This window comes from Chiloscyllium plagiosum, unplaced genomic scaffold (assembly GCF_037043375.1).
Source record: "Chiloscyllium plagiosum isolate Xiang-an unplaced genomic scaffold, Cpla_swu_hap1 HiC_scaffold_30, whole genome shotgun sequence".
NCBI classification, from domain to species: Eukaryota; Metazoa; Chordata; class Chondrichthyes; order Orectolobiformes; family Hemiscylliidae; genus Chiloscyllium; species Chiloscyllium plagiosum.
The window spans coordinates 18,013,831-18,026,929 of NW_028270168.1; the positions used below are offsets into that span (position 1 = coordinate 18,013,831).

Genomic DNA, 13,099 nt, shown 5'->3' on the forward strand with positions numbered 1-13,099 from the left:
GAAACAATCCAGCAAAATACATATGATCACATGGACCTTTATGCTTTGTATCTGCAATCTGGGGACTGATAATGGAACAAAGAATTAAGTGTGAAAGTATTGTTGAAGGAAATCCATTTAAAAAGAGAAGAACCAATTAAAAGCAGAACAAGGTGGCAGCCCATGTCATGCATTCCCCTCACTATTTGAGGTGTCCCTATCTAGTTCTTCCTTGACCTGTTCAGTTCATAATGTAAGCAATTACTACAGTGTAACATGGGTATGGTTTTTAAAGTCAAAATCCTCATGATTTCAATATTTATTTAGGGTTACATGCTTTGCCATTGTTCCCTGTCCAATTATGAATATAAAGGACTATCACTTTTCAAGGGTGTGAACAGTTTGTATTGACTTCAGATATTGTGGAACTTGCTGCTCCTGTTTGCATTAGTGGTCTGGGCTTACTGCTGAAGAAAGCTCCCAAGGATTTTGCAGGCAATAGCTGGAGTGTGACTGGACAGAAATTTTACACGTTTTAACCAAAGAATAATTGCATGGTCTGGTGGCTACAACAGTATGGCCTGTTCTGAAGAAGGGTTAGTGGATTTAAAATATTAACTGTATTTTCTCCCCACAGATACTGCCTGACCTGCTGAGTTTCACCGACAATTTTTGTTTCAGATCTCCAACACCTGCAATTATTTACTTTATTGTTCATGTTTCATTCATCAACGAATTTAAAATGTATCAAATACTTATCAAGCATGTTTTATTTTTCTTTGCTTTATTTTGGTTAGGACAAGTCTGGGTAAGTTAGACAACACTATTTTGTCAAATCACTAGAGATTGCAGCAGTGAGGAACAGAAGACTATGGGAGCGGAATTAAACTTGAGTGTCCATGATATAACAAGAGAACGAATATGTCCCTGTCTGGAGTTATTGACTTGGGTGTCTTGTGCATCAGCATTTGTTCTGTGTTTGGGTACTGAGAATCTTTAGAATTTTATATCCCATAAAGCTGTGGACACTAAGTTATTCAGTCTACTCAAGATTGACAATTTTGGTAATAAAATAATAGAAGGTAGAAGGGTAGAACAGGATGTTGATGCAGAAAAACAATGTTTTTGTTGAATCGTGGATAGTACTTGAGGGGTTATATGGTCTACTCCTCCTGTCCCTATCTTTTATATTCAACGTGAATTGGAAGGACAATTAGCTGTTACACTCTGCGAAATAATGGGTACTCTGAGACGTACAGTCTAATCGTCAGGTCATCTATAACTGGCCCAGCATATCCCAGCTTTAAAGGGGTCACGTTGCTCCGCAGCTCCTGATTTCACGATTTTATCTTCTATCAAATAATTTAAATGCCGATTCTCTTTCGCATACTGTTTAACAAAAATTGTTCACTAAAGAGATTCTCAGCAGACTGACTTGACCAAGAGTTTTCTAGGTGGTTACAAGTAAATATAATTCAGCTGCTCTTGATTTATCTGGAAAGAAAATCCCCTTCCAGCTATCCTTGGGCGGCAGACTGCCTGCCACTATCAAAGATGGCGGCTGGCATATTTGCTGCTGGAAATTCCCGTCGTACTTCGGTTTTAACCCGGAACTTATTGATGGAGTTGGGGCCCAACTTCCGGTAGTGAGTGTGTGATTGATTTCGGATTTTGTGGCCCGGCCCAACGAGTGACTTAAAGCGAGGAGCAGTTGTCTGGTCATGCATTTATCTAATGACCTTCATTTTAAGATCGCTCAAAGTTTCTAATACAATACAAATGATTTTAAAGTCTGGCCACTTCTGTAGTGATTGTTGGAATCGACCCAGCTGCACACAGGAAGATCCCGCATCAGTGAGCAGATTAGATAATTTTATGGTGGTGTTTGAGGGAAAGATGTTGGTTAGGATCCCATGGAGAACTATCTACTTTTGAAATAGTGCCGTGAGATCTTTTATTGAAGGAGAATATGCAACTTGGCTTAACATCAGTTTTAAAGGTAGGCCCGTTAGTGTAGAAGTCCCTTGGCACTGCCCCGGTGCAATTTAATGTTTCCTTTGCGCTGCCCGTTGGACAATGTCGTAGTTCTTGGCATTGCCCTCTTGGATAGTTCTCTGCTTCCTTGGGACTGTCAATAAAATGTTGCATGCTCCTACAGAGACCTGACAAATAAAGCTAATCACACTCTGTGACCTAACAAATGATTGAGAGAGATCCTACAAATATTAACACTGTTGGGGAACCCCTGCATCTATAATAGAATTTAAGAACACACAAACATATTGTGTCCTACCTTGTCTATGCAGCTGTTTGTGGTCCCATTAAACCTTTTCCCATCTCTCTCCATCTAACTAGTATATCTTTCTATTTTTTTATTATCAAGCTTCCCCTAAGTTTTTTTTAATATTTACCTCAACTACTGTAGTAGTAAATTTCTGCTGAATTTCATATTAGATTTATTAATAATCTTGTATTTATGGTGCTTAAGTCCTGTAAACATCTATCTGGTCTCTGAAATACTTTCGCAGAGAAATACAAATCAATGATATTTCAATGGAGAGGAATTATGAGCAATCCAAAGCCAGATGTTCTTTGACAGACAAAATGTGTTAAAATAAACAGAAGAGGGAGGCTAATGTCAAATGTAAAACAATCCAAAATCAGACAATGGAGTGCATGGGGAATTTCAAAAAAAGAAATAGCATAGAAAGAAGGTTAGCAGGTAATGTGAGGTGTAATATTGGTGGGAAAACTACTAGAAACATGTCAACCATAAAAATTTATTCTGATTTGAAACTTGATCAAATTTATCAGTGAACATATAACAGCCAACAGTGGGATGTGAACTGATCCAACAGGCAGACACATGGCAGATGCAAATTAATGTGAATAAGCATGAAATGTACTCTGGGAGGGATAATAGTCGTTGAAACTAAAAATGTATCATTCAAGGTAGTAAAATGCAAGATCAGAGACACCTGTGTGTGGTTACAGGGCAAATTGATAAGATGAGGAAAGTTAGGTTAGTTTACTTTTTCATAATACAAGCGGTGTCTACAGACGCCTGAAAGTCATGCTAATCTTTTACTAATTTTTTTTAGATTCCCTTTCGGTCCAACCAGTCCACACCGATCCTCCAAAGAGTAACCCACCCAGACCCATTTCCCTCTGACTAATGCACCTAACACTATGAGCAATTTAGCATGACCAATTCATCTGGCCTGCACATCTTTGGATTGTGGGAGGAAACCCAAGCAAATGGGGGGAATGTGCAAACTCCACACAGACAGTCACTTCTTCGAGAACTAACTGTGGTGTGGGAGAGTGTGGACTCTCTCAAAGGGGTCAGTGTCCATGTTGCCATGATCGTGTTCGCCTCCCACACGGTAAATCGTAGGCTCAAGCAGCTCTACTGGAACCAAAGAGAGACTGTTGTTTCATCGCTGTTGTGAAACAAAGTCCTGCGGTGACCCGAGGCTGGAATCGAATCTGGGATCCTGGTACTGTGAGGCAGCAGTGCTAGCCACCGTGCTGCCTCATTTCTGGTTCGGTCTTAAATGCAGTAGTTTCTACAGTTCTGGATCCCACACCAGGAAGGCTATCAATGACTTAGAGTACAGAAAAGACATACCAAATGAAATCTGGAATGAAAGATTGCAGTTGCATGGAGAAACTGAGTTTTTTTAATAGTAAAGGGTGACATTGCTTGGAGACACTTGCTAATGGCTGAAGAAGTTCTTGGAAAATTGAGGGTCAGGAGATGTGGAAATGGTATGGATCAGCTACTGTTTATAGGAAGGTGGTGTATAATTTTTTTTCTGCTGTGTCTTTGTTCTGGGATGTTCCTATTAACATTCTGTAATCCAATTTCAGTGATAATGAGATGATAGCAATTGCTTGCTGTCAGTCTGCAGAGTATCAGTGCTGCGATCTGGATTGGAGATCCAAACCAGGAACATTATGGCATCTGATCTCCAACTGATTGTGCACTTTGCCCTTTGTTCCAGAATCCTGGCCATTCTTTTCCAGGTTAGTGTCTCTCTTAATCCTCAATCAGTTCTAATGAACACTATATTAATTGATTTTTAAAAACACTTCAGGGAGAAGTGTTGGGCTGTGTTAATTTCCTGTTCCGAAATGGAATTTTTCCAGACATTTTCCTTGGATGCAGGCCAGTATTTTGTTTAAGCACACTAGCTATGCGTTTGTTTAGTTCTTTATGCTGGAACCTGAGATTAGTACTGGATCTGAGAAACCAATTACAACATTGGGATACATGTGTTTGACAATAGACAATAGGTGCAGGAGTAGGCCATTCAGCCCTTCAAGCCTGCACCGCCATTCAATATGATCATGGCTGATCATTCCTAATCAGTATCCTCTTCCTGCCTTATCTCCATAACCCTTGATTCCACTATCTTTGAGAGCTCTATCCAACTCTTTCTTAAATGAATCCAGAGACTGGGCCTCCACTGCCCTCTGGGGCAGAGCATTCCACACAGCCAACACTCTCTGGGTGAAGAAGTTTCTCCTCATCTCTGTCCTAAATGGTCTACCCTGTATTTTTAAGCTGTGTCCTCTGGTTCGGCACTCACCCATCAGTGGAAACATGTTTCCTGCTGCCAGTGTGTCCAATCCTTTCCAAATCTTATATGTCTCAATCAGATCCCCCCTCAGTCTTCTAAACTCAAGGGTATACGAGCCCAGTCGCTTCAGTCTTTCAGTGTAAAGTAATCCCGCCATTCCAGGAATTGACCTCTTGAACCTACGCTGCACTCCCTCAATAGCCAGAATGTCTTTCCTCAACTTTGGAGACCAGAACTGCACACAATACTCCAGGTGTGGTCTCACCAGGGCCCTGTACAGCTGCAGAAGCACCTCTTTGCTTCTATACTCAATTCCTCTTGTTATGAAGGCCAGCATGCTATTAGCCTTCTTCACTACCTGCTGTACCTGCATGCTTGCCTTCATTGACTGGTGTACAAGAACACCCAGATCTCTCTGTACTGCCCCTTTACCTAAATTGATTCCACTGAGGTAGTGATTGCCGTCTTGTTCTTGCCACCAAAGTGGATAACCATACATTTATCCACATTAAACTGTATCTGCTATGCATCTGCCCATCAGCTAACTTGTCCAGGTCACCCTGTAATCTCCTAACATCCTCATCACATTTCACCCTGCCACCCAACTTTGTATCATCAGCAAATTTGCTAATGTTATTGCTGATACCATCTTCTATATTATTAACATATATTGTAAAAAGCTGCGGTCCAGCACGGATCCTTGCGGTACCCCACTGGTCACTGCCTGCCATTCCGAAATGGAGCCGTTTATCACTACCCTTTGTTTCCTATCAGCCAACCAATTTTAGAACATAGAAAAATACAGCGCAGTACAGGCCCTTTGGCCCTCGATGTTGCGCCGATCCAAGCCCACCTAACTTACACTAGCCCACTGTCCTCCATATGCCTATCCAATGCCCGTTTAAATGCCCATAAAGAGGGAGAGTCCACCACTGCTACTGGCAGGGCATTCCATGAACTCACGACTCGTTGAGTAAAGAATCTACCCCTAACATCTGTCCTATACCTACCACCCTTAATTTAAAGCTATGCCCCCTCGTAATAGCTGACTCCATACGTGGAAAAAGGTTCTCATGGTCAACCCTATCTAAACCCCTAATCATCTTGTACACCTCTATCAAATCATCCCTAAACCTTCTTTTCTCCAATGAAAACAGCCCCAAGTGCCTTAGCTTTTCCTCATACGATCTTGCTATTATACCAGGCAACATCCTGGTAAACCTCCTCTGCACCCGTTCCAGTGCCTCCACATCCTTCCTATAGTATGGCGACCAAAACTCAATACTCCAGATGCGGCCGCACCAGAGTCTTATACAACTGCAATCCAATCTAGTATTTTGCCCCCAATACCATGCGCCCTAATTTTACTCTCTAACCTCCTAAGTGGGACTTTATCAAAAGCTTTTTGAAAGTCCAGGTACACTACATCTACTGGATCTCCCTCGTCCATCTTCAGAGTTACACCCTCAAAAAATTCAAGAAGATTAGTCGAGCATGATTTCCCCTTCATAAATCCACGCTGACTCTGTCCTATCCTGTTACTACTATCCAGATGTGCCGTAATTTCATCCTTTATAATAGACTCCAGCATCTTTCCCACCACTGAGGTCAGACTAACTGGTCTATAATTTCCTGCTTTCTCTCTCCCACCTTTCTTAAAAAGTGGTATGACATTAGCTACCCCCCAATCCTCAGGAACCGACCCCGAATCTATTGAACTCTGGAAAATAATCACCAACGCATCCACGATTTCCCGAGCCACCACCTTCACCCTGGGATGTAGACCATCAGGCCCCGGAGACTTATCAACCTTCAGACCTAACATTCTCTCCAACTCCAAATCCTGGCAAATATAAATTCCCTTAAGTTCAGGTCCTTCAGCCACTGTTACCTCGGAGATTGTTTGTGTCTTCCCCAGTGAACATAGATCTGAAGTACCCATTTAATTCTTCTGCCAATTCTTTGTTCCCCGTAATATATTCCCCTGTTTCTGTCTTCAAGGGCCCAATTTTAGTCCTACCCATTTTTTTGCCTTGCACATACTTAAAAAAGCTTTTACTATCCTCCTTTATATTATTGGCCAGTTTACCTTCGTACCTCATTTTTCCTCTGCGTATTTCCTTCTTAGTAAACCTCTGTTGCTCTTTAAAAGCTTCCCAGTCCTCAGTTTTCCCACTTACCTTTGCTATGTTATACTTTTTCTCTTTTAACTTTATATGTTTCTTAACTTCCCTCATAAGCCACGGCTGCCCATGCTTTCTCCTGGGATTTATCTTCCTTTTAGGAATGAACTGATCCTGGAACTTCTGCATTATACACCGAAATATCCGCCATTGTTCCTCCACAGTCATCCCTGCTAAGGTATTGCACCATTGAACTTTGGCCAGCTCCTCCCTCATAGCTCCATAGTTTCCTTTATTCAACAGAAGTACTGTCACTTCTGACTGTACCCTCTCCCTCTCAAATTGCAGATTGAAGCTTAATGTATTATGGTCACTACTTCCCAATGGCTCCTTCACTTCGAGGTCTCCGACCAATTCTGGTTCGTTATTCAATACCAGATCCAGAATTGCCTTCTCCATGGTCGGCTCCAGCACCAGCTGCTCTAAGAATCCATCTCTGAGGCACTCCACAAAGTCTCTTTCTTGAGGTCCAATACCATCCTGATTCTCCCAGTCTACCTGCATGTTAAAATCCCCCATAACAGCTGTAGTAACATCTTTGCGACAGGCCAATTTCAGCTCCTGATTCAACTTACATCCAACATGTGTTGTTTGAATGACATTTGAATGTGTTGTTGCCTCTCATTTCCCTTTCTATGTTTGAATTCACCCAAATCAATCTTCCACTCTGTTACAGATCTGAAATAGTCCTCGCCAAAGTTACAAATTACATTGTTAATTTGATTGTAGTGAGCTGTCCTTCCTTGTGCTTCTGCACATAGTTTTTGGTACAGTTGACTCTTTTCCACCTTAGCTCCTCTACTGTCCATCTGTTGTTTATCAAATTTATTCTTTCATGGGATGTCTATCCATTTGTTGATCTCCCTAATTTTTCTTGAAGCACGTGGCTTACTGGGCCATTTCAAAGGGAAGTTAAGAACACTTGCATAGTTGTGGGTCTAGAGTCACCTGTAGGCCAGACTGAGTAATGATGACTGGTGTCCTTCCCTGAATAAAATTAATCAACCTGGTGGATTTTATGACAATTAATAGTTTTGTGAGACTATCATTATATTCCAGATACACTGATGGAATTTAACATCAGCTGCAAAGGTGAGATTTGAATCTGTGTCCTCAGAGCTTTGGACTGGCTTGCTTCTTCAGTAACATTACCACGATGCTACTATCTCCATCTTACCTTGTATTTTATTCCTTTTATATCTAGTCACAGCCAAAGAATAACCTGAAACATGCTTCTCACTTCCTCATACATTGGCTCTCCTGGAAACTAATCCATTTTAAAATTCTTACTCATGTTTTCAAATCCCTTCACCTCTCCTAATCCACCTAACTTACACATCCCTACAATCCCAAAACATAGAACTTTGCACTCTTCAAATTTTGTCCTCTTGAATATGATTTATAACGATTCACTGTTGGATCTAGGGATCTGAAGACATGGTTACTGAGTTTTGGAAATTCCTTATTAAACCTCTTCACCACACTCCTCCTCATTGACTTTCTTAATATTAATCTCTTTGACTAAACTTTTGATTATCAGTTTTTACTATATGTTCGTTTTTCCAGATCAGTCTGAAGTGTTTGTTGATAACACTTCTGGGATGTCTTGCTGTGCCAAAGATGGTACAAAAAATGTATAATGTACAGTTGCTGAAGATACTGACTCTCACTGGGAAAGAGATGTTGACTCTTATTGAAGTGCTGTTCCCAGAGGGGCTGAATCCCACTGGTGTGCTGTAATTTCAGTTTTGCTTCTCTAGAAAGCCAATATCTCAGCGCAGTTTGGCTAGTAAACTATTTTTTCACATTTTGTGTGGCTTGATCCTGTAGGCTTATACTCAAACTTAAAAAAAATTCGATTTACTCACTCTCTACAGTGTAGGAACAGGCCATTCAGCCCAATGAGTCCACATGGATTCTCTGAGGTGCATCCCAACCAGACTTCCCCCGAACTATCCCTGTAACCCTGCATTTCCCATGGCTAATCCACCTAACCTGCACATTTTTGGACGGTGGGACAAAACTGGAGCACCTAGAGGAAACCCATACAGACACTGGGAGAATGTGTAAACTCCACACACAGTTGCCCGAGGCTGGAATCAAAGCTGGGTCCCTGGAACTGTGAGGCAGCAGTGCTAACCACTGATCCATTCTGCTATCTGAATTATAATCCGCTAATATTTCTCTAAATTTTCTTGTAATTGCCATTTTTAATTGGATAAAATGTGTAGCTTAAGGGATGCTTGTCCCTTTGATTCTTTGAGAAGTTATTAAAGACACACTTTAATTTTTTTGCTGTCTTGTAGTCAGTACTGATTTTGACAGTTTTATGGGTGGGTTGGATTTATGTTGTATTTGCCTATTGGAATGAATACTTACCCTGCTTCATTGCTCCTTTGCCAGATGGTGTTTAATTCTCTGATACCTGACCACAGAGCAGATGCCTTTCAAGCACCCCAACTGCACAATTTGAGTATCAGCGATGAGTTGCTGGAGATCCTGTTAAGTGGTTTTTCTCGCTGGGATGCACAGCATTTCCTATTTATAGCAGAATTTGGATACGTTTATGAGCATAACTTTGCTTTTCTGCCATTGTTCCCAGTGAGCCTTCGGGTAGTGGCAGAGACGGTGCTCAGTCCCCTACGGTGCTTTCTAAATCTCCATAGTCGGTTGTTACTTGCAGCAGTTTTACTGAATGCTGTGATGTTCATTCTGTCAGCAGTTGTTCTGTACCATCTGGGTGTTGTTGTGCTCCGGGATCGCAGGCTGGCCTTTCTCTCCAGCCTTCTCTTCTGCCTGACCCCAGCCAATGTCTTCATGTCTGCAGCTTATTCTGAAAGCATGTTCATGCTGCTGACCTTTGGTGGAATGCTGAACCTGGAGAAAGGTTGGCTTGTGACCAGTTGCATTCTGTTTTCTCTGTCTGCAGCAGCCCGCTCCAATGGCATTGTAAATGCAGGATTTCTGCTTTACTCCCAGCTGAAGCTTTGCTCTTTGTATGTGAGACACAAGTCAACAGTTATGGAAAAAGACTTATACAAATCATGGTTGAATCTGATCCTTCGGTCTGTGTTGTTAGTGGCTGCAGGAACAATGATGATTGTGCTGCCCTTTGTACTTTTTCAGTATTATGGATACCGGACATTCTGTAAGTCAACTATGAATCCAGCACTGGACATGCCTCAGCCTTTGCTGCAGCTCGCCAGGAACAAAGGTTATCATGTCCCTGATAAGGAAAGTGATCCGCCCATCTGGTGCCATCGCCGATACCCCAGCATATACTCTTACATTCAGGACGCATACTGGAACGTGGGCTTCCTAAGATATTACCAACTCCGCCAATTGCCCAACTTCTTGCTGGCTTTTCCTGTTATGGCTTTGGGAGTATGGGCAGCCTGGCAATATGTGATTGTTGATCCCTGGTATTGTGTACAGTTGGGTCTGACCCGCAGAAAGATAAGGAAAAAGACTGAAAAAGATAGCAAACCACACTCCAGCTTCCATACAGACCAAGTGTTTGTCTATATCGTTCACGTAACTATACTGCTGGTATTTGGCATTTGTTTCATGCACATTCAGGTGAGAACTGTATAAAAGGACAATAAATATTGGGTGCATGAAGAGTACGTGCAGAATGATTGGTCAGTCTCCCCCATTAACAATCCATATCCTTTATTATCCCCAAATCTAATCCCACTTTCCAATGAATTCCCATACTCTTAAGACCCCACCTAGTCTAATCTCACTGTCTCCTGCTTGGTCACACAACTTCTCAATTTTCAAACTAGTAACTCCCCTTTAAACTAATTCATGGTCTCTTTCCACAACTGGTTTGAGACACTGAATTTCATCTCCTGCTTATGACATTGTTTAATTTGGACACTGTAACTTTGAGCACTTCTCATTAGAAGCAGAGATGTCTCTACTAAACTGGGACTCTGAATAAAATCTCCTTTTTTTTTATTCATTCACAGGATGAGAGCACCAGAATTTATTTCCCATGCTAATTGCCCAGAATGCAGTGAAGAATCTACCACATTTCTGTGGGTCTGGAGTTGCATGTTGGTCACACTGTTAAGGACTGGAGTTTGATCTTTTCCTGATAATTGACATTAGATTTTTTTATTCAGATTTTCTTTTTTTAAACTTGAATTCAAATTCTACCATCTGCCATGCTAGGATTTGAACCCATGTGCCAAGAGCATTTGCTGGGTCTAGGGATAATACCTATAGGCCATCATCTCCCAGGCTGGGAGTGACCGAAGTGAATGCATCTACAAATGTATGAGTGGTCATCAATCTGAAACATTAACTTGTTTTTTTTATCTCTCCACTGCTGCCTGAGCTTAATATTTCCAGCATTTGTAGTATTTTAATTTTCTATGAATGTGCTTTCAGTTTCAGAAGATGTGAAATAACTAATAAATCTCTTGCTTTCTGTGCAGGTTCTAACGAGATTCCTAGCTTCCTCCTCACCCATCCTGTACTGGTTCTCTGCTCATCTGCTCCAGAATGTGGAGCCTGGACGTTTGGATCAGGATTCTGCTACCTCAATTTACCGCAACAAGTTTGGGATCTTTCCCAGAAACCAGCTCACTACTTTGCTGCAGGACTGGAATGGCTGCAGCCTAACTGCACGCTGCATTCTTGGATATTTTGTACTATACTGGTTACTTGGACTCTCCTTACATTGTAACTTTCTCCCATGGACCTGATCACAAGGGATGTTGCCTCAACACTATCTGGTTCTTTCCACTTGTTGGTCTGCTTTATTTCTGGAATAGATCTCTCTTTATTCTCTTCGATGTTAACCATGGTTTTCTGGTATGGGGTGTACTGTTGTGAGGATTGAATAAAAGAATATTAGAAATTGGATCAGGAGTAGGTTATAAGGCTCCTTGACCCTGCTTCACTGTACTTTGAGACAATCTGTCACCCCAGCTCCACTGGCATGCAGAATTCCTCTAGATTCACCTGCAATCTCCTCAAGGGGACCAAATGTGTATGCGGTATTCCAGCTGCAGTCTCATTAATACCTTTTAGACTTGCAGCAACACTCCCTCCTTTTTTACCCTTGACCTTTAGCAATAAATGCCAAAATTCCATTTGTCTTCCTTTTTGCCTTTTGTACCTGCATACTAGTTTTTTGCGATTCATGCACAAGGACATGCTGCAGTGAAGCACTCTAAAGTTTCTCTCTATTTAGTCAATAAGTTGTCTTTCTACTTTTCCCAATAAAATGGATAACCTCACACACATCCATGTTAAACTTCATCTGACAAAGTTTGACCCATTCACGTATCTACATCCAATTGTAAATTTCTTATTTCTTCATTGCAAGTCTTATTTTCCCACTTATTTTCAGTGTCGTCTTCAGCAAATTTACTATAATAGCTGTAATATCCCTGCATCCATGTCTCTAAATTGCAAATAGTTGGGGCCTGAGGACCGAATCCTGTGGTACCCACAAGTTAATGTTTGCTAATCAGAAAAAGGCCAATTTATTCTTTCTTACTTTGTTATTTAGTCCTCTTTCTGAGCAAATAAATTACCCCAATCTCATTGTGATCTTACATTGTGTATTTGTGTGGGACCTTATCAAATGCCTTCCAGAAGTCCAAATATATTATATCTATAGGGTCCCCATTATGAGGCCAGTGCAGGGAGACGAGGCCTTGAGTTTTGAACCCTAGTGTGGTCTGGAAGTTAGGTGCTGGCATGGACTGGGGTGTAAGGACTGTAAATAGAGTACTATTTTCCCTTTTATTCTTATGTTAGACTTTGCTTTATTCTTGCAATTTTGTATCAAATACTTAAGTATCTGTACCTAGGTATCTTGTACCTGAGATGGTGCTGTATACAGCAATGTTGCACACACTTCACTGCACTCATTCAAGTGCATGTGACAATAAAGCAAACTCATTCATTCATATATCCAGTCAGCATGTTACATCTTTGTAAAACCCCAGCAAATTAGTCAAACATGATTATCCCTTTATAAATCCATGCTGACTCTTGATGGTTTGTGTTTTGAATTTCCAAATGTCCTGTTGTTACTTCCTTAATGGTTTCTAACTATTTCCCAGCAACATGTTAAACTAACTGGTCTGTAGTTTCCTACTTTCTGCGTCTCTCCCTCCCCTTTTTGAATAAGGGCATTACATTAGCACTTCTCCAATCCATTGGAGTCTTTTCTGCATCCAAGTAATTTTGGAATATTATAATCAGTGGATCAACTCTCTGCTGTGAGCTCCTTAAACCCCAAGGTTGTAGGATATCAGGCCCTGGGAACTTGTCTGCCTTCAATCCCAATAGTCTGCTTAGTACTTTTTCTTTCATGAATTTAAAATT

General features: G+C 41.2%; 1 protein-coding gene across 3 annotated transcripts; it reads left to right on the top strand.

The window, feature by feature from the left end:
- The first annotated feature begins 1,100 nt into the window (after positions 1-1,100).
- Positions 1,101-11,621, top strand: pigv (phosphatidylinositol glycan anchor biosynthesis, class V). 3 transcript variants are annotated; one of them, XM_043717477.2, is made up of 4 exons: positions 1,101-1,978; positions 3,853-4,008; positions 9,152-10,327; positions 11,194-11,621. In XM_043717477.2, exons 2-4 carry the CDS (start codon positions 3,940-3,942, stop codon positions 11,461-11,463), a joined length of 1,515 nt encoding a protein of 504 aa, XP_043573412.1. In that variant the 5' UTR covers positions 1,101-1,978; positions 3,853-3,939; the 3' UTR covers positions 11,464-11,621. The 3 variants fall into 3 exon arrangements, with proteins under 3 accessions (XP_043573412.1, XP_043573413.1, XP_043573415.1); XM_043717478.2 differs by having other exon boundaries at positions 1,101-1,833; XM_043717480.2 differs by lacking the exon at positions 9,152-10,327 and having other exon boundaries at positions 1,122-1,978.
- The last annotated feature ends 1,478 nt before the right edge of the window (positions 11,622-13,099 follow it).